This window comes from Zingiber officinale, chromosome 11B (assembly GCF_018446385.1).
Source record: "Zingiber officinale cultivar Zhangliang chromosome 11B, Zo_v1.1, whole genome shotgun sequence".
In the NCBI taxonomy this organism is placed as follows: Eukaryota; Viridiplantae; Streptophyta; class Magnoliopsida; order Zingiberales; family Zingiberaceae; genus Zingiber; species Zingiber officinale.
Genome location: NC_056007.1, coordinates 34,160,808 through 34,183,820, shown reverse-complemented (window position 1 = coordinate 34,183,820; position 23,013 = coordinate 34,160,808). Strand labels below are relative to the sequence as shown.

The 23,013-nt window shown below is 37.8% G+C and overlaps 1 protein-coding gene and 1 non-coding gene across 2 annotated transcripts in view; both read left to right on the top strand.

Annotated features, from left to right (window-relative positions):
- Positions 1-13,609, top strand: part of LOC122033878 (indole-3-acetaldehyde oxidase-like) — a 106,555-nt gene extending 92,946 nt beyond the window's left edge. Inside the window, exon 6 of the mRNA XM_042593033.1 lies at positions 13,198-13,609. Coding sequence (XP_042448967.1) covers positions 13,198-13,609 — 412 coding nt within the window. The remainder of the gene's footprint in view (positions 1-13,197) is intronic.
- On the top strand, positions 3,748-3,853 carry LOC122035589. Its single transcript, XR_006127126.1, has one exon. It is a non-coding gene; the product is annotated as a small nucleolar RNA R71 (small nucleolar RNA).
- Positions 13,610-23,013: the final 9,404 nt, after the last annotated feature.

The window sequence follows — 23,013 nt, the reverse complement described above, 5'->3', positions numbered from 1 at the left end:
CGCCCCTCCAACATATTTCGTTGGGAATCTTGCTTCTCATGAAGTGATTCTAGAGACGTACGAAAATCTGAAAAATCAAACCTAGAAGATCCCGTGCCATATGCAAAAGAATGCCTAGAGGGCTCCATAAAACTAGAAGGCTGCGGGTGTCCATATGACGAGGGCTCATGATGTGGCTCAGTGTCTCCAGGTATAGAAGGGTTATCCTCAGAATCTAACTCGAAAATTACCCAATTAGCCGGGTTACGATTAGTAGTTCGTTTAGGAAAAGGAAGGGGTAGAGGAGAACCACTCCTCCTAGGAAACGTAAAACCATTCTCATCCCGAACGATCATTTTCATAGCAAGACATGCATCAATGTCAATCATGTCATTACCATGAATTATTTCCAACCCATCAACATCAAGATTTAAATTACAAGCTATTCGGGTAATCAAACCACCAAAAACAATTGATCCCGATGACGCCCTAGCAGATCTTAATAAGGTTTGAACAAAATGAAAACCAGAATCAAATTCAACCTTATAAAGCATAGCCCATAAAGCATAAAGCTCTATCTTCTTAACCACCCCATCACTCTCTCCCCTACCAAAAATAGTTTTACCCATGACTCTATGTAGGTACCTAAAAATAGGGTTTTGCATATGGGAGGCCTTAGCTCGTGAAGGCTCATAAGGTTGATCTAACCCAGTTATTGCATTCCAAAAATGATTCCAATTAAACCTTGGATCAAACATACGAGGGCTACCGGTGGTTAATCCAAAACAAGAATTAAAGTCACTAAATGCCCATAGAAATTCTTGATTCATTAGTCTAAAAGAGATTTTTCCAAAATAATCATCTTCATTAGTAAAATGGACATCCAATGAACTCAAAAATTCCAAAACAAGACGAGGATATGTAGGCAAATGGGTGTACATAATATCACTCCAATCCAAAAACCCAATCATCAAATCTACATCTTCCCTAATTCCAAGCATATCAAGAACAGTTGGGTCCATATATCTAGTACACACTATCTTTCTATTGACAAGAATTGCAAATCTAGTTTCTTGATCATCATTTCTAAACACAATATTGAATTCATTGTCATTACCTTCGTTGCGTGAAGTCCTTTTGCCTTTGCCCTTCACTGGTTGCTTTCCTTTGTCCCTTGATGGCTCCCTCTCTTTGTCTCCACTAGATCCACCACCTCCTTTGCGAAGTCTCTTCAAAATATTGGACATCTTGATGAGTTTAGATAGGGGAAGAATTATCTAGAGTTGTGGAACTCAAAGAACAAAACTTCAAAGAACAAAAGATCTTAGGTTAAGAGAACAAAAAGTTCAAGTCTTAGAGAGGAGGAGAATCGGATCTAAGAGATCTTGAGAGATTAGAGAGGAGTTTTTAAGAGATTGGGAGAGAAAGATATGTTTTGGAGAGCTGGGGGTGTGCGGAACATGGCCAAGATCTGGCCGTGCGAGGTAGGAGGAAGACTTTAATAGTTCTCCTACACGGGCCGTGTAGATCTACACGGGCCGTGTAGATCTACACGGCCTCCCCCTCTTCCTTCTCTGGATTCCTGACACGGCCGTGTCTGTGACACGGCCTAAACCTCTTCTTTCACCGGTTTCTTCGCACGGCCCTGTCTGGGACACGACCTCTTCATCTTTCCTCTCTGGATTCTTTACACGGCCGTGTCTAGGACACGGCCTATACCTTTTTCTCCTCGGGAGATCCCACACGGCCGTGTCTGGATGGCACGGCCCAAGCACTTCCCTTCTCTGCAACCTTTGCCTGGCCGTGTATAGCACACGGCCTGACTCTGTTTTTCACCTAACCTGAAAACAAAATCAAAAGAATGCATCAAACTAAAAGAAATTACAATACAAATCAAAACTAACTAAAAGAACCCTTGGGTTGCCTCCCAAGAAGCGCTTGTTTAAGGTCTTTAGCTCGACCAAACGTTATCATTCACTTCTTTTCCTCGCCCTTGGAGGACAGATATACTTTTCGTTTTTGTTGGGGGATCTTCTCCCAACATCTTCCACCACATTGTCTCCTTCATTTGGTGGCCTTCCATGAGGATGGAAATTCCATTCCTCAAGTTTATAAATGCTTGTCCTGCTACAAGCATTTAAAAGAGACGAGACATGGTTAGAGATATTAGATAAATCATATTCCAACTTTTCCTTACCAATTACCAAAGAAAGCTTATGATTTTTGACATCAATTATAGCTCCAGCTGTAGCAAGGAAAGGTCTTCCTAATATGATAGGAATCCTAGGGTCCTCTTCCATGTCCAACACGACAAAGTCTATGGGAATGACATTCCCATCCACCTCTACTGGCACATCTTCTATAATACCCAAAGGGTACCTGCAGGAATGATCGGCAAGTTGAAGTGCCATAGTAGTAAGTTTAATGTTTTTGAGACCTAATTTATTACAAATTGAATAGGGAATGAGGCTAACACTCGCCCCCAAATCACAAAAAGCTTTTTCAAAAAATTCTTTTCCTATGTTGCAAGGAATATAAAAGCTCCCTGGGTCCTTCAGTTTTGGAGAAGTGTTCTTCTCAAAAATAGCACTACATTCCTCACTAAGCGCAATGGTCTCGACCTCTCCTCTTCTTCTCTTATTTGACATGAGATCCTTCAGGAATTTGGCAAATTTAAGCATTTGTAGAATAACATCAATAAGAGGTACCTCTACACAAATTTCCTTAACCTTTTCTAGAACTTACCAAATTCTTCATCCTTCTTGAGCATTGTAAGTCTCTGAGGAAAAGGGACAGCTTTGCTCTGATGGTTCAGTGGAAGAGTCTCTTCAACCTCAATGGTACTCTCCTCTTTAGCTTGAATCTGATTTGGTATAGGAGGAGAGAGCTCTTCTTCTTTTTGTATCCCTTTTGAAGCAGTCACTTGGGAGTCTCCCAAGGTCTGTCCGCTCCTAAGCTCAATCCTATTGCAATGTTCTAGGATTCACATCAGGTTTTCCTGGAAGCTGTCCTGGTGCTCTGGATGATGAGGAAGCTAGTTGGGCAATTTGACTATCCTGGATCCTTTGATGCTTATCAGAATTATCCATTCTTTGAATGAACTTTGCTATATCTTGCTTCATTTCATTCTGACTTAAGACAATTTCTTCAAGCATCTTTTCAACATTTGACTTTGGTAAGCCTTGAGAAGATAGATGTTGAAAATTTTGTTGCCCAGCTTGAAAATTTGGTCTTGCCCCCATAGATGGTCCTTGATCTTGATTATTCCTGTAAGAAAAATTTGGATGACTCTTCCATCCAGGGTTATAAGTATTTGAGTATGGGTTGTTCTGCCTTTGATTGTAGCTCATGATTGCATCACATTGTTCAAGTTGATTGATTTGTGCAGTGATAGCTCCCAATGGACATGAGTCATTTGAATGCTCTGAACTCCCACATACTTCACAAGATGTACTAATAGCATTGACCATATTAGCACTAGTCCCCATATTTTCAAATTTCTTTGTAAGAGCGTCCAATTTTGCAGACAAAAGAGTGACTGCATCTACATCAAACATCCCTGATGCTTTAATTGTTGGGTTTACAGAGGAATAGCCACCACTTCTTTCATTTTCCCATTGATGATGATTTTGTGCTACACTTTCAATGATTTCTTCGGCTTCATCTAAGCTTTTGTTCATAAGTGCCCCTCCAGCAGCTGAATCAAGGGACACTTTGGTATGATAATTGATACCATTGTAAAAAGTGTGCAACACTAACCATCTTTCCAACCCATGATGTGGGCATTGTCTGAGCATACTATTATATCTATCCCATGCTTCAAAAAGATATTCTGAGTCAGTTTGCTTGAAGCTCGCAATTAAATTCCTCATATGAGCTGTTTTGCTTGGTGGATAGAACTTATCAAGAAACTGTTGCTCACACTACTCCCAAGTGGTGATGCTATTAGGGGCTAAAGAATTCAGCCATTACTTTGCCCTATCTCTTAGAGAAAACCCAAATAATAATAATCTAACTGCATCTGAAGGAACTCCATTCATTTTCATGGTCCCACATATTTCATAAAAGACCTCTAAGTGTTGATTGGGGTCTTCATGAGGTCCTCCACCAAATTGGTTCTGCTGCACCATAGATATGATTGCGGGTTTGATCTCAAAGTTGTTAGCTTCCACTGAAGGTCTTGAAATACTAGATCGAAAACCTCTTGCATAGGGTGCTGCATAATCCTTAAGTGGTCTATTTGCCATGTTCAAATGTTCCTGTTCTTCAATTTGCCTTTGCAGAATTCTTCTTTTATGGAAGGTTCTATCAATCTCAGGGTCAAAAGGAAAGAATTCCCCTGCAAAGTTAGATTTTCGCATACACAAGAACAAGATAGCAAATAACAATTCAACAGAAAAAGAAAAATAAAAGAATCAAAAATGCAGAATTGAATTTGTACAAAAAGAACTAACAAGAAGTGAAAGTTATACAAGAAAGTAAAAACAGAAATCTAATGATTAGTTACAACTATGCAATATGAAAGGAAAACAAATGTTATGTTTAGTCTAACTCAATTGATAATTCCTAATGTTATAGCGCAGTCCCCGGCAACGGCGCCAAAAACTTGTTCGCTCTCCGCAAGTGTATGGAAATGTCGCAAGTAATATAAAAGATTATCGTATCCACAGGGACTGGAATAAGCACTAGAAATGTCTCAATGCGAATTAGCCAAACAACTATCCAATCGTTTCAAAAGCAAAGTAAGGTAAACAAATCTAATCTTAAAGATCAACTAACAAGAGTTTAGTGTTTTGGGGTATGATAAAGGGAGATTCTAGGAGTTTCGGTTTCTTTGTATGATTTCTCGAATGTAAGAGGTTCACCAATTCTTATCCCTCAATTGCCAAACATGTAGAATGTTGCCGGTTCTCTCTTGCAATAGACAACCGGCTAAGGACTGAGAAATGTATCTAAATAGGATTAATTAGACATGAACCTATGTTGTCCTTACACAGAAGTGCACCTATTACTATGCCTTCCTCGGATATCAACGTAGAAGCCCACGACTTATCAATCTATCAAGATACAAGAAACTAATCACAAAATCCATCCTACTCTCTTGAATATTCCTATTTCCTCTTCAAGATTGTCTCTCAAACGTCCTTACACGGGCTTGCACCTGTCACGTGGATCCCTCGGATGATCGAGTGAGAGTTTATCTTTACAAAGTCCATAAGAAATTCAAACAATTAATCAAGAATGAGAATTAAGCACAAATCATCTTTAATCGTTCAAGATCCAATTGATACAAGCAAGATAATGTCATTGAAACAAGAGAATGGCAAATCCATAAGAGATTACATCAATCCATCATACAAATACTCCCTTCATCCTAGAATACAAGATCTACTCCATGAATCGAGGAAGAAAACCCGAAGAAATAGAGAATATAAGTATTCCTTAAATCCCCAATCCAAGAAACCAAGAAAGGGGGAAAAGAGAAAACTTATCTACGAAGAAGCTTCCTCTTCGGATCCAATCCTCGCTCCGGAGCCGAAATCACCAAGAACTCCCCTTGAATCGCCCAGAAATCCTCCCAAGAATGGGAGAAAACCACCAAATCTTGTCTTCTCCCAAAGGGGGAGGGATCCCTCTTTCAATTCATGAAGGAGAGTTTAAATAGAGGAGGGAATCGGGCGCCACACGGCCCCGTGACACGGCCGTGTGAGATTCACACGGCCATGTCCAGTTCCTTCTCTGCCAAAACTGCACGGCCGTGTGGTTCACACGGCCACAGCCTGTTTAGTCTCTGGAAATGCTACACGGCCGTGTGGTGAACACGGCCACAGCCTGCTTAGTCTCTGGAAATGCTACACGGCCGTGTGGTGCACACGGCCACAGCCTGCTTAGTCTCTGGAAACCTCACACGGCCGTGTAGATCCACACGGCCATGTAAGGCTTCTGCTCTGGTTGGCTTCAAATCTTGACACGGCCGTGTGAAGTTCACACGGCCATGTCATTCTCCACTTCTGTTGGTGCCAAACTCCACACAGCCCGAGCTCCATACAGTGCAGGGCCGTGTGAGGTACACGGCCCGGTGCTTTCTCCCTTTGTTTCCTCCAATGCTTGCCCAAGGATGTAGATTCTTCACCAAATCGACTCCTGTGTACAGAAAATGCACAACAAGCAGATCTCCAAACCAAAAGAGTAAATATGCTAAAAGGAAAGCTGGAAGTATAAAAATGCATAGATCAAGCATGCTCAAAGTATGTAAATGTGCGTAAAAACATGCATAAAAGAGTATATAATCTACGCACATCAGTAACACCCGTAAATTTCTTTTATTTTTACAATGCGAAAAAAGAAATAGAAGAAGAGAAAAGAAATAAAAATATATGCATAAATGCCCTGGGCTAGGATTTGAGCCCGAGACCTCTTGCTTGAATTTTTTTAAGTAGCCATTAGGTGGTGGTAAAGCATCACATGAGCAATATGAAACAATTCCTTATATGTGGATTATGTGCGAAGAGATGCTCCAATTTCCACTTAGTATAAAAGGAGTTGGATGAGATCAAAAACCTAATCTTCCGCCTCCTTTTTCCTGTCTAGCCGAATCCTCTTCTCCCTCCCGTCACGTTTCGGCCAAGGAAACCTAGGGCTCCACGTCTTAAAGCTTTCAAAGGAGGGAATCTAAGGGAGAGTTTCTCCCAAGAAGGTAGGACGCAAAAGGAGGGCGACTCAGATATTAAGACACACGAGGGAGCATTTTGGGGTCGTAGCGAAAGGATGTAAGTACCTCTCACCTGCAGTATGAGTAGCTTCGTTAATACATGTTACGATATATTTTAAACGTGTTGCATGTTAAAGGAGATAGATGCTATGAGATGTAAGATACCCTATAAAGTTTTGAGATTAAGAGCATGCTTAAATCATCTTGGTTTGCTTCCCATTAAGTTTTGGGACTAAGAAGTATAATCAAGTGCCTAATGTGCTTCCCTATAAGTGCGGGGCAATTAAGCGCACATAAGGTATTTGGTTAAATGTTAAGCAAGTGCAAGTACAAGAAATTAATAGTTAAAAGGAAGTATTTTACTTTAGAAAGGCATGTACTGGACACAAGGTCCTTGGGTGAGCTCCTAGATCGCCCCTAGGCTCCTAGACCACTTAGTAGTACCTTAATGGGTTCGGGATTAGCTACCTAGGATCTTATTAAGGATGCGCGCAAAATGGTACAATGCCGGACCCAAGCAAGTGAGTATTATTTTCACTATTACGTAATATAAAGTTTTTTAAACTTCATGGTTTGTCTTAGTGGAAGTTTCCTAAGTTTAGAATTGAGTTATGTAGTGCAGTAGTGGCAAACTCAATAAGATGCCAAGATGACTGTTTTATTTCATTACTAGCATGGTTTTGTGTTGATAGTCTGCACGATAAACTAGTTTGAAAATACATGTCATGTGCATATTTCCGAGGTACGGTTTTGGGTATGAACTACTGGCAAAAGCATGGTTACAATGTTGCATTTTTCTTCAAGCAGTTTAAAAAGCATGTCTTCTTTTAATGTCTCCTTTTGTGAGTAGATGGTACTTACTAAGCATCCGCTTATAGATTTGCATTTCCTTGTACTGCAGATAAAGGTAAAGGAAAGCTCGAGTAGGAGGAGGCAGCAGGAGCAGTGCTTGGGGGTGTATGTGTGTGTGGCGGAACAATGGAAAGAGATCAGAGAGTTTGTTACTATGGGGAACGTGTAGAACTTTAGTTTGTTTTCTTTTCTCCATTTTATATAAGATACTAGCACTAATCGGTTTAGAATAAAATTGACGACTTGACAGAATTTGAATGGCAAGTGAAAGTAAAAAAGAGGAGAACAACCTTTCCCGATAGCGAGGGGGATCCTCCGCACGGACCGTGGCACGACCGTGCGGGTTCGCACGACCTTGCCCTTCCGCCTCTCGGTCAAGGTGGCACAGCCATGTGATTCTACACGGTCGTGCCCTTCCTCCTATGGCCAAGGTGACACGGTTGTGTGATTCCACACTGCCGTGCCCTTCTTCTTCTCGGCCGAGTTGACACGGCCGTGTGGAATTACACGGCCGGACACCTCCTCCCTTCGGCTAATGGTACACGGTCGTGTGATTCCACACGGCCGTGTCTCTCCTTCTCTCGGCCGAAGTTACATGGTCGTTTGGGTTCACACGGTCGTGTCCCTTTCATCCTCTACCAAGGGTCACGGTCATACGACCCTCGTACAGTCCTACCCTGTGTCAGTTGGGAGTGCAATAGCTGTCAGGGCCACACGGTCCAGACTTACCAGAAGCTTCAGACTCCCTTCGACCCTATGTGGTTGCAAGTCATGTCCTATCAGTCATAATAGGTTAGAATAGATTTATGGACTATGCAGCATGTAACAGGTAAGAATGCTAAAAAGATTAGATTTACGAGGAAAGAGTAACGTTTGTCTTCTAGCTTAAGGGTATGAGTAAGGGCGGGCGTTGCAGCGTAGTCCTTTAAAAGCTTGTCAGCCATTTCTGAAGTTTCTTGTTTTGCTTGGAGTTTTTGTAAGTTTCTTCTCCTTGGGAAAGTTCTATCAATTTCTTAATCGAACGGCAAAAGTTTTCCTGAAATATTAGCTCTTCACATGAAAAAAAAAATAATATATTAAATAATCTAAGTGCAGAATAAAAGAAAGAGTGTATATATATATATATATATATATATATATATATTTGTTTTTTTAATAAAAATGCAGAAAGTAAAGTGAAATAAAGAAGTCAATCTTTGAAATACCCAAAAAGGGCTAGTGCTTCGTCATAACCTAGATGTTAATCTTTGAAATAAATATTTAATTGACTAATTGAAAAACCTGAGTCTAACTTAAATATAAATTAATCCTTAGATGATAACCTAAATCAAAGATGAAATTAACTATCTCACAAAAACCTATAAGGTTCCCTGATTGATAACTTAGAAAAGGGTGAGATGGACTTAGGTAAAATTTAGATCTAACCAACCTAATTAACTTACCTAATTAATAAACTAATCAATTAATTAATCTAATCAATTTATAAATCTACCTAATTAATATTTAACCTAATCATTTAATTAACCTAATTAATTTATCTAATTAATAACCAAATTAATTTATAAATCTACCTAATTAATATTTAACCTAATCAATTAATTAACCTATATACTTATCTAATTAATAACTAAATCAATTAATTAAACTAATCAATTTATAAATCTACCTATTTAATTAACCAAATAAATCTAATTAATTCAATTTAATAAATTCTTAATTAACCCAAATTAATCTATCCAATCATTAACTGGTTTAATTCCAAATTAATTTAACTTAATCAAATCAACACTCAATGCAATTAAATCTAAAATTAACCTTAAAACTTTAAATTTAACTTAACTAATTTAATTCCAAATTTAACCTAATTCAAACACAAAACCATTTCTCAATCACCCATAGGAATACCATGTTTGATAATCTAGACTAGGTGAGATGAAATATTAAGGGATTAGTTTCAATCAAACTGTCTTTTGATTCGTCAAATTAAATCAAATAAAATACTTTATGTGTAGGAGTATAAAAATTTGGATCAATGGATATTAGATAGTGGATGCACCAGACACATGATTGGAGACAGATTAAAATTTACTAAGCTGAAATCCAAGAACCTAGGGTCAGTTGAATATGGCAAAGATGGAACACTTAAGGTAATCGGAACATGTAATATTCAACTAAGTTCCGATTTCTATATTTGAAAAGTTTTATTGGTTGATCAACTAAATTTTAACTTACTTAGTATTAGTCAATTATGCGACTTAGGGTACTCAATCACATTTTCAAAAACTGATTGCTTAATTTAAAATGTTGAAAACTCTGAAATTACACTTAAGGGAATTAGGAAAAAGAACATCTATACAATTGACTTACCAACCTCCTCACTAAAGTGTCTATTGACACAACAAGAGGAAACTACATTATGACATAGAAGACTGGGTCACACTCACACTAGACTCATTTCAAAGATGAGTCAAAATGACTTAGTTAGAGGTCTGCCCAAATTAAAATTTATAGAAAATACAATCTGTAATGCTTGTCAATAGGGTAAACAAACCAAATCAACCCACAAGTTAACCAACTTAAATAAAACTAATTCAATACTTAAGCTCCTACATTTAGACCTATTTGACTCACATGGAGCCAAGTCACTAAGCAAGAACCAATATTGTTTAATCATAATTGATGATTACTCAAGATTTACTTGGGTAAAATTTTTAAAAACTAAAGATGAAACCTACGAAATCTTTAAAACCTTTTGCAAGTTAGTAGAAAATGAAAAAGATACTAAAATTAAAAAAAATTAGAAGTGATCATGGAGGAGAATTTAAAAATCATAAATTTACTAAATTTTGTGAAATTAATGGATACAAACACGAGTACTCTTGCACAAGAACCCCCCCCCCCCCCCCAATAAAATGATCTAGTAGAACGCAAAAATAGAACCCTACAAGAAGCTGCTAGAACCATGTTAAATGAATAAAACTTAAATAATTAATTCTGGGCTGAGGTAATTAACACAGTCTGTTATATTCAAAATAGAATTTTAATTAATAAATTTCATAATAAAGCTCCTTATGTGATATATTATAATAAAATACCCAACCTAAATTATCTCAAGGTGTTTGGATGTAAAGTCTACATTCTAAACACTAAAGACTACTTAGGAAAATTCACATCAAAATCAACCCCTGGGATCTTTTTAGGGTATTCCACAATTAGTAGGGCCTATAGAGTCTATAACAAAGAAACCTTAAAAGTTGAAGAAACCACTAATGTAATTTTTGATGATGATAATAACTCAATAAATGAAAATGTTAATCAAAACATAGAAAATATTAATTCAAGAAACATACAAGATGATGATGATGTTCAAATTAATCCTAGTGAATCACAAGAACCAATTAGTGACTCTAATAGAAGACCATCAAGAACAAGTACCAATTGCCCATCTAACCAAATTTTGGGTGACCCAACCTTAGGAGTTCGAACTAGATCAACTTATAGAAACCTATGTCAGATAACCCTTATCTCTAAAATTGAACCCAAAACTATAGACGAAGCCTTACTAGACCGAGACTAGATATTAGCATTGCAAGAAGAGTTAGCCGAATTTGAAAGAAACCAGATCTGGGAATTAGTACCTAAACTCATAAACAAAACCATAGTTGGCAGTAAATGGGTATTTAGAAATAAATTGGATGATAAGGGTGAAATAGTAAGAAATAAATCTAGACTTGTAGCAAAAGGATTCAGCCAAATAGAAGGGTTGGACTATGATGAGACCTATGCTCCCGTAGCCAGATTTGAATCTATTAGGATGTTGTTGGCCTATGTAGCACATAAAGGATTCAAGTTATACCAAATGGATGTAAAATCCACATTTTAAAATGGTTTCATCAAAGAAGAAGTGTATGTAAGTCAACCCCCAGGATTTGAGGACTTGGACCACCCAAACCATGTCTTTAGATTAACGAAAGCCCTATATGGACTAAAACAAGCACCTAGGGCATGGTATGAATGCTTGTCAACTTATCCAATATCTAAAGGGTTTAAATAAGGTAAAATAGATCAAACTCTATTTATAAAAACCCTAGAAAAAGACATATTTATAGCCCAAATTTATGTAGATGATATAATTTTTGGTTCAACTAATACTAAATTTTTAAAAGAATTTACCAAATTAATGGAAACTAAATTTGAAATGAGCTTAGTTGGGAAACTCAACTTCTTTTTAGGCTTACAAATTAAACACACCAAAGATAGAATTTATATTTTTCAAACAAAATATGCCAAGGAATTAGTTAAAGAATTTGGAATGGAAAATTCTAAAAATATAAATACTCCAATAGCAATCAATGTTAAAATTGATTCTGATCTAGAAGGAAAACCATTAGACTTAAAATACTATCAAAGTGTGATAGGTAGTCTAGTTTATCTAACTGCAAGTTGACCTGACTTTTTCTTTACAGTAAGTATATGTGTAAGATACCAATCTTGTGCTAAGAAATCACACCTAACAAATGTTAAAAGAATACTTAGATATTTTAAGGGAACCCTAAATATAGGACTATGGTACCCTAGGTCTTGCACCTTTGACCTAATTGGCTATTCTGACTCAGACTATGTCGGGTGCAAACTAGATAGAAAAATCACAAGTGGTAGTTGTCAATTTCTAGGTCAGTGCCTAGTAAGTTGGTCAAGCAGAAAGCAACACTGTGTTACTTTATCCACTACTGAAGTTGAGTACATAGCCCTAAGGGAATGTGCATCTCAACTATTATGGATGATGCATACCTTAAAGGACTATCAACTAGAATATAAAAATATAAAAATTTTAATTGATAATATAAGTTCAATTAACTTAACCAAGAATCCAATTCACCACTCAAGGACTAAACACATAGAAGTGAAACATCACTTTGTAAGCTAAGAGATCATATAGCTAAGGGTGACATTGTACTCAACTATGTTAAGTCCAAGTCAAACATGACTGACATTTTCATAAAACCCTTACTTGAACTTGAGTTTAGTGCACTTAGAAGACAAATAGGGATGTGTTTAGTATAATAGAGTCTACTTTCAAAATTAGTTCTTCTTTAATTGCTATTTCAAAGTTATAATCTTGGTTTTAAAATTCTAGGAAAAATATTTTTCAAAATTCCATTTTTGTTAGTATTTCAAAATTTAGACTTAACCTAGATATATACCCCTAGAAATCATGTACTCCTAGGTTTCAGCCAGAGCATCTCACAAGCACACTAGGATTACCTTGCTTGTGTATGAAAGATACTTAAAATAGTGTGAGGTGCATAGGGTACCAAATTCAGAATGCTTATGTTTGTGCATCAACATAAATATGGTTCATATTAATCAAATTAAATTATCCATGCTTAGTCAAACTAACTGGAATTCTTACTAAATTTGACTAACCAAGTGAAAGCTGCTACCTCATGGTAAAACAGCTAGGGCTACGTTTGGTAGGGTGTAATCTGCCTTGTAATGTAATTAAGATTACATTACAAAGCTGATTCTTTTTTTGGGTTTAATGTTAAACTTGTAATGTAATGTAATCTGGATTACAAAACAAATACTATGTAATTCGATTACATTACGAGGTCACCGTTTAACCAAAATTTAAATGTCGAATATACCCCTAGTCCACCGCGGCTGCCACTCATCGCCGTTGACCGTCGCCGCCATCCGCCGTCCGCCGCCGCCATCCACCATCGGCCGCCACTACCCACCACCGTCGGTTGTCACCACCCACCACCATCAGTCGTCGCCGCCCACCGCCTTCGGCCGCCGCCGCCCATCGCCGTCGCCTGCTGCCGCCCTCCGCCAGAGGCCACCATCGGCCGGGGACCGCCGGTCGTCGGTCGCCGCCCTCCGACGGCCACCACCGACTGTCGGCCGTCGACCGCCACCGGCCGCAGGCAATCATCGTCGTTGCCAGTTACCGGCGGTCTGGGACGGTCGACAATTGCCGGTGGCAGCGACCAGCAGAGGAGGCCAACAACGGCGACCACTGGTTGCCACAAGCTCCGTCAGAGGTGCGCCGGTCGTCGGTAGAGGTTGTAGGATATTTTTATCATTTTATAATAATACGAATTACATTCTTTATAAAAAAAATAATGGACACCAAACAAAAGAATGTAATCACCCTTGTAATCAAAGATTACATACATTACATTACCAAACGTAGTAATGTAATCAAGATTACATTACATTACATTATAAATTTGATTAGATTACAAACTAGATTACATTACACCCAACCAAACGTAGCCCTAGTAACTAAGGGTTAGACATTTGTTTGAAAGTAAATATTTTGTTACTCATGCTTGGACTCTAGGACGTTAAAATTTCTTTTTTTAAAACTGTCTAGCATTAATCAATGGGGAGTAAAAGAAAGATTTTGCAAATTAAGCCAAGTTCATGTTTTTAAAATTATTTTTCAAATAAAAAGTCTTTAAACTTTCTTAAAATTACTTTTTAAACTTGGTCATTTTTAAACTTGATGTTATTTTTCATGTTTAAACAAATTATTCAACTTAGTGTTTATTCAAAATTAAAATTATTTTTTAATGGTGAATCAAATTTTTGAATTAAAATTATTATTAAGCTTAATGTTGAATTAAAATTAGTTTTTAAGTTTAATGTTGAATTAAAATTAGTTTTTAAGCTTAGTGTTTCTCAAAAGTATTTTTATCAAAAGTTTTCACTAAGTACTTGACTAATCTAAAACTTTTATCAGAATCTTTATTTAAGTTGAGTACTTTTAAAGCTAAATGTTTAATCAACTTCTTTTAAAGCTTGTACTTACCTATGTTTAAAATCCTTTAAAGCTAAGTTATTTTCAATATTTAGTCTCTTTCAAATTTTTGCCATTTCCTATAAAACTATATTTAAGTAGCAACAACCTTGGGGAGTTAAATATTTGCTGTCTTTCCATTTTTTTTCCATTTTAAGTAATATTTTTGATATATGGCAAAGGAGGAGAGGAAAGTGAAAGTTAAGTAAATAAGTGATTAAGGGGGAGATACAAACAAGTTACATTTATATTTCTTAATACAAACAAGTTGCATTTATATTTCTTGCACCTACATGTTTTTTCACTTGATTGCACTTAAATCCTGATTTTATGCATGTAAGCATTTATACTACTTTCATATTTTACTTAAATTTTACTTAACTTTGAATTTTATTACCATAATCAAAAAGGGGAAGATTGTTGGTGTGGGAAGCATCCGACGATCGAACCTAAGTTTTGATAATGGCAAAGGGTTCAAAGTTAAGGTTATTTGTGGTCTAACATATTTGAATGAGTTTGCAGGAAAGTCCTAATTGTACTTAGGCAAAAATCCTAGCTTTGGTTAGCTAGGTGGAAAACCCTAGGGGGCAGTAACCGTAGGTCCTAGGGGTGGTTGTTGGTGCAATCAACCCAAGTTTGATCGGTATGATCATGGTTTTGATGTGTGTGTCAAAGAGTTTAAGTTAGACTTTCATATGTATTTAATATGTGTTTGAGTCTTGCAGGAATTGGTGAAGCACACATGAGGAGCTTGGTGTGGCTAAGCTTGGGAAGCTCATCCTAGGGCTTGGGTCCATGAGATCGGTGAAAGATGGTGCATCCGAGGGACCACGGACAAGGAGCAATAGAGCAAAACCAAAGGAAGCGAACTTCAAGGCAACGTGAAGGATGACACGGAGAGGAGCCGTGGGCTCGGGTGCATCTGAGGGATGAAGGTCGAGGAAGAGGGCTTCAAAGGCGACTCCGGAGAGGATGAGTGTGAGTGAATGTAAGGTACCAATCGACTGGTACTACGACTAGTCGACTGGTCAAAAATTCATGAAGGGCACAGAATGCTTCTCTGCTTATCGTCTACGGGAATCAGTCGACTGGTCTCGGGTCCAGTCGACTAGTACATAACCGTTGGCAAGATCGCGGATTCTGCAGAGTGTCGTTGGTTGTGTCCAATGGTCACACCAGTCGACTGATGCATGGATCAGTCGACTGGTGTCGGGTTGAGTTGATTTATTGATCAACTCTCTCCACTTATAAAAGAGGAGCTTTGGGCATAAAGGATACTATTGATTATTGTTGAATCACTCCTTTGTCATTTTCCAAAGCTTCCAAGTCCACTCTTCCTCTCCAAACCTAAGTTCCATCTTGTAAGTGGAAGAGTGCTTTGTGAGAGATTGTACTCCACCGAGAAGGAGTAAGATCTAGTCAGAGATTGCTAGGGACTGATCAACCGAAGGATCAAGGGTTCGTCCTCCTCAAGGACATGCCGTGGAGTAGGAGCAAGCAATCTCTGAACCACGTAAAGGAATCATAGAAGAAATTGAAGTTGGGGGTGCCATCTATCCAACCCCCCTTCTAGCCGGCTATCGATCCCTACAAGTGGTATCAGAGCGAGGACACTCTCCATTGGACTAATTTTCAAGAAGAGAAACATCATCAAATGGCCAGCTCAAGCATTCATCCACCCAAATTCGAAGGAGAATTCTCTTAATGGAAAAAGAGAATGGAGGTATTTTTTGAAACCGATTTTGACATTATGCTAATCCTGGAAAATGGTTTCGAAATGGCTAGGGATCAAAACAATGAGATATTAGAGAAAATAAGATGGAACAAGAAGCAAAGGGAAGAGCATCTAGCAAACTCAAAGGTCTTACATCATCTACTAAATGTCTTTCCCCAACAAGAAGTAACAAGGGTTGGGAACTACTCAAGCGCCAAGGAGTTATGGGGAAAACTAGTAGAACTTCATGAGGGGACATCGAAAGCAAGACTAGCAAGAAGGGATCTTCTCCAAACTCAGCTCAACAATATCAAACTCGAAAAAGGAGAAAAGGTATCAATACTTCACGTTATGATTAAAGAAATTTTGAATGGACTAACAAGTGTAGGTGAGAAACTCTCAAACTGAGATATCTTGATTAAAGCCATCAATGTTTTTCCAAGAACCACAACTTGGAGCTCCATTGTAGATTCATTCTACATTTCAAAGGATCTAGAGAAGAGCTCTCTAGATGAATTCTTTTCAACCATGGAGTTTCATGAGACTCGAGTTGAAGGATTAGATGGAGAAGCCAATATATCAAGAGGAGTAGCCCTTGTGGCAAACAAGGGAAAGGGTAAGAAGAATAAGTCTTCATCCCCACCATCCTCTAACTCCGAAGAATCAAGTGCCTCAATGGATAGTGATCAAGAGGCGTATATGGTAAGGAAAATGAGAAGGGCATTTAAAAGATTTTCAACTAACAAATCTCATGTTAGGAAAAGATCAAGAAGCTAAAGTAGAACAAGGAGGATTATTTGCTACAATTCCCAAGGAGAAGGGCACATGAGGGATGAATGTCCTCTCTTGAAGAAGAAAGAAGAAAGGAAGAAGGAAGAGAAGAGGAAGTCAAAAGAAAAGGGGAAGAAGGTCAAAAACCTAAAATCAACATGGGATGATCCATCTTCATCAGAGGAAGAAGAACACCACGTATCCCATTTTTCACTAATGGGAATTGACGATGTAGCTTCCACCTCATCCAAACTAGAAGAAGGAAGGAGCTCAAGCGAAGATGAAGAAGGGAGCTCAAGTAAACGGGTAGCTCAAACATCGGATTCGGACGTCTCAGTAAGTGAGGTACATAATCTTTCTCCTCATGTTTTAATTAAAATTATTGTAAGTACAAATGATGATTTGTTTAATGCTAAAAAGAAAAACAAATCCTTGAAACATGACATTTTCATGATTAAGGAAAAATTAGAATCCATGTCTATTAGCCATAATGATATGCATGCTTCTTCTACAAATTCAAATAATTCATGCCTAGAAGAAGAAAATAAGGTTTTAAGGGAAAAGGTAGAATACCTTACCAATGCCCTTAGAAAATTTGAAATTGGATCCAAAACCCTAACATGATAATCGGGAGCCAAAGAGCAAGTTTCAACAAAAAGGGCTTAGGTTATAAGGAATCCAATAATGAAAAAGCCTATCATTGTTTAATTGCTAGGGGCAACCCAAGATAAAGACCATAGATAGGAAATGGATTCCTAAGGAGTATTTGTGAAACCCAATTAAGAAAAACCTCTATTGGGTACCAAAATCAATCCTCAAGGGTTAGAGGATTTTGGGTCAAGTCAACCATGATAGTCATAAATCCCAATTTTTTATGGTTGACTTGAGACCTTAAGGGGAAGTACTTAGCCTTGATAGAAATTCATGATCAAGAGGGCTAAGTAGAGGTTACCTTTATTTCATCTCACAATGACTTGCATAATTTTCTAAACATAGATGTGAGATGATAGAATGATACTTATAATTCACTTATGCTTATGACATTTTGATGAGTTATAAAATGTATCAAATTTTTGAAGAATCATAGACCAACTATGGGAAAGCAAATGTTTAATTAATGAACATCTTGCCCATAGATCATAGTTTGACATTTCAAATATTTTGGAAATAATTCTATGTTTCATTTACAGTGAATAAGTTATTTTAAAACATATGAATTCAAAACTAGGGTTTAATTTGATACAAACTTACATTTTTTTTATAACTTTTGAGATTTAGTCAAAATTTCAAAAATACTTTGACTTTTCATGAAAATATATTTTTCCTAGTTAAAAGACATTTCAAGAAATATGTTGTCCAAATTTCATGATTTTTTAAATTTTTTAAAATTTTTTATGCATTTCTGAAGTTGGCTGCAAAAGGCTGAAATTCAGTTTCAAATATACCAATCGACTACATCAGCAACTAGTCGACTAGTACTAACTTTCCAGCATACTGTTGTTTTCTGAAAATTTTGGTCAAAATTTGGTCAGACTTGATGTCATAGAATGTTTGATTGTTTGGTACATTTCTTTTTGATGGTGTCAAAGGGGGAGAAATGGATAGGTTTAAGTTAGAAACCTTTATTTCCATACTTGTGTGAAAAACTTGAAAATTAAGGTTGAGGGCATATGTTTAGGGGGAGCTTGGTTTTATGCTTCATGTTTGCATATTGCTTGTAATCTTCAAAGTTATTATTTGTGTCTAACTTAAACATATTGGCACACATCAAAAAGGGGGAGATTGTTGGTGCAATCAACCCAAGTTTGATTAGTATGATCATGGTTTTGATGTGTGTGCCAAAGAGTTTAAGTTACATTTTCATATGTATTTGATATGTGTTTGAGTCTTGCAGGACTTGGTGAAACACACATGAGGAGCTTGGTGCAGCTAAGCTTAGGAAGCTCATCCTATAGCTCGGGTCCATGAGATCGATGAAGGATGGTGCATCCGAGGAACTGTGGACGAGGAGCAACGGAGTGAAACCAAAGGAAGCAGACTTTCAAGACAATGTGAACGATGGCACGGAGAGGAGCGGTGGGCTCGGGTGCATCTGAGGGATGAAGGATGAAGAGGGCTTCAAAGGCGACTCTAGAGAGGATGAGTGTAAGTGAATGTAAGGTACCAGTCGACTGGTACTACAACCAGTCGACTGGTCCAAATTCATGAAGAGTACAGAATGCTTCTATACTTGTCGGCTATGGGGATCAGTCGACTGGTCTTGGGACCAGTCGACTGGTACATAGCCATTGGCAGGATCATGGATTCTGCGAAGTGTCGTTGGTTGTGTCCAACGGTCACACCAGTCGACTGATGCATGGATCAGTCAACTGGTGTCGGGTTGAGTTTATTTATTGATAAACTCTCTCCACATATAAAAGAGGAGCTTTGGGGCATAAAGGATACTACTGATTATTGTTGAATCACTCCTTTATCATTGTCCAAAGCTTCCAAGTCCACTCTTCCTCCCCAAACCTAAGTTCCATCTTGTAAGAGGAAGAGAGCTTTGTGAGAGGTTGTACTCCACCGAGAAGGAGTAAGATCTAGCTGGAGATTGTCGGGGACTGATCCACTGAAGGATCAAGGGTTCGCCCACCTTAAGGTTGGGGGCGCCATCTATCCAACCCCCCTTCTAGCCGGCTACTAATCCCCTACAGTGGTAACACTAGGCAGAAAGTCTTGGCGGGTCGAGAGCTTCAGGTAAAATCCTAGGGGGTGGTAACCCTAGGTTGAAATCCTGGTGTCGCGAAACAGGTGGAAGACTGGATGGGTCATGGAGGGGATGTCCAACATGAAGACCGGAAGCTTCGGACGTTGAGCAAAAATTCAGTTGGTCTGGAGGATCAACTAGCAACAGGTAAACTCTCCTGAGTGGAGTAGGTGAGGACGCGTCCCCCAGTGAGGGAACAGTAGGCGTCGGTTCGACCTAGGATTTCCGGATGAAAATCCAAAGTCAGAACCGGACATTCCAATAAATGTCAAAATTATTTTCATTTGTCTTATTTTATTGTGCTAACTCTATTTTGCAGGGTATACTTTGTTTGTAGACTAACATACCTTGTAGGACATAAAGTGAACAAGAAAGCCTCGGATGAACAGTCTTGGGGCGCCCTCCATGGAGCTTGGAGGCGCCTCCGGTCACGTGGTCGACAGCTCCTCAGCAAAGCAAGAGGGTGCCCTCTATGGAGCTTGGGGGCACCCTAGACGCTGGATGGAGGGCACCCTCTATAGAGGTTGAGGGTGCCCTGGATGCTAATGGAGGGTGCCCTCGATGGAGCTTGGAGGCGCCCTTAGGAGGATAAGCAGCGACGAAGCAAGGCTTATCCACGCGCGGCTGACCCAGGGATTGGAGGCGCCCTCAATAAGGTTGAGGGTACCCTTAACAGGCTATATATGCTTGGTTTGACCAGTAGCAAATAAAATAACTGAAAACGCAATCTTTCTTCCATGTGCTACTCTAAGGATGATCCGATAAAGAAGCAACTCGACTCCGATGACCAAAGGCCTCAAGTTTATTAATTCCTTGTTTCTCGATATAAGTTTCTTATTTATATTGTATTTTAAATTGTAACCTCTGAATTGATAGTGATTGCTGAAGTAAATGCTCAATGAACATGGGCCTTGGAGTTGGAGTCATCACAGGCTCCGAACCAAGTAAAACTCTTTGCGTTTGTGTTTGTGTTATTATTCCGCTGCATATTACTCGAAAGTTTTCCGAAACGAACGTGAAAGGCATGAGCGCTATTCACCCCCCTCTAACGCTTTCTATCCTACAAAATCCACCCACCGAAGCATGGAAAAATTTGGGTTTTTACATGGTCGTGTGTGTTCCACACGTTCTGGATACTTTGGAGGCTCTAGACTCTGTTTTAGCTCCATTTTTGCTCCAAATCACATTCTATCAATCAGAACAAGCAAAGAGTAGATCTTCTTACAAAAGGAGTGAAAATATGTTAGTATAATAAAATATGGTACAATAAACATTGATTATGCTCATGAAATACAAGTAGATGTACATCAAAATATGCATAAAAGTATATATAATCTATGCATATCACATCTTCAGACTTAAACCTTTGTTTGTCCTCAAGCAAAACCCATAATTTAGATTTTGTGTGTTGATGGGATGAAATAATCCCTAATGAATCAATATAAAGCTATCATATAGTTTTATTGATGAGCATGATACAAAAATTATTTGAGCGTGGCCTAAGTAGAAGTTCTCCATGCTTAGTGTGCTGAGTGACTTAACTTTTTCAAGTGTCAATCTCTAAGCCTAGTCAAATTTTCATTTAATCGTGTTTCTCATACTTCTGACGATAGACACCTACTTGCCACACACAAGGTTCATCCCCCACAAAAATACTATGCGTCGTCTACACAAGGTCTCAAAGAAATACTCAGTATCAAGAGAAACATAGTATTCATTTCCCCAGTAAACTAAATTAGTCTTAAAGGGGTAAATTACTAGTTTCTACTCACGATAATTATTTTTTTATCCCTTATTTTTTTATTTATTTTAATGTTTATAAAGTATCAAACATAAATAAACCTTCATTTTTTTAAGGATTGATTTTTCCAAATGAACTTGCATGATCTGAGTTTATCTAGTAACCAAAATGTAGTTGAGAGATCATCATAGAAGTAAGTGTACTTGTCTAATTTTATGAAACGTGACTATTTTTAAAAAAATATCTACCATCAAAGTCAAGAATAATGTGAAGAGATCGTAAAACTAGGCCAACATTTAAATTCTTCTAATAATAACAATGCTCACATCATGCTACTATGAATAGGAAAACATAGATCAATAGATATCCTAGCATGCCAAATCACACAACATAAATATCTAGATAAATCGTGTTAGTATTTTACTATAAGGAACAAACAACAATGACATGATGAGTGATGTAACTAGAAAAAAAATGAATATATCAACTAAACTAAACCCAATGTATCTAATGCATCCCCCTAGATTTAAACTTTTCATTATCCCAATAAAAATTACAAATAAAGTGGAGGAGATTTAAAGTAAGAGAAGTTACCAAATGATGCGTGCCAAAGCCACATCATTAACTTCTCCATTCGGTAGTTGCATTCCTCTTAATCTTTGAATCCTATAAAAGAAGATAGATAAGAAAAATTAAGTAGAGGATTTGGGTTTATTATGAAGAAAGAAATGAAAATAGAAAGGACTAAAAATATAAATGTAGACAAGAGAAAACTTGGGTTGCCTCCCAAGAAGTGGCTATACCACCTCATTAGATTCATCAAAATCTCGCTCTTAGAGGGGTAAGATATTTCAACACCCTCTTATCAAGGACTCTTATTATGGAGAGAGCTTTTATCTTAGGAGCTATAAAGTGAAGTACCACTCTTTCCATCTTCATCTTCTTGAAAGTTCTTTCAGGTGGTTGAAGAAAGTTCAGATTGAGCTTCCAATATTTGGCCCAAGTGAAATATGCACACACAAAGAAAGACCACACCTCCCATACAAGAGAAAGATAAGAAAGAACTATAAAAATATTAGTATTTATAGAGCATGTATCAAAAGATGAATCACATCCAATAGAATCAAAGACATGTACCTCTATGAAGTTATCTAAAAGATCACTAGTGATACTTACTTTGCATTTCAGAGAGGTATATGAAAGCTCCAAACAAGCAGATGCGTCTTTTTCAAAATTAAGTACTGATTCTAGCTCTAGCTCAGGTGGAAGTGCAACTAAAGGTGGTGAGTCTTGGGGCTCTGCCATATCTGCATAAGTCCCTACACATTGATCCACAACATATTCAATTCTTGTCTCTCATAGTCTCAAAGGGTTGTGTGGACAAAAGAGGTGATTCTTGAGATGTTGTTTCCACAACACATCTCCCTACACTTCCTTCCATACCAATAACAACATCACATATTGTGAAGAACATATCAATATCTAAATCTTCAGCAGGAGAATTAATTATAGGAGCATCAATAACTTCACTTACAATTATAAGTGGATCTACCTTATTACATTCATCAACTAAAAATTTAATATCATTACAATGCCCTGTAAAACCAGGAGGCAGATTTAAAAACATGCTAACTGCTGTATTAACATTACACTCCTCATCTAAATAGTCCTCATCTTTATACATATC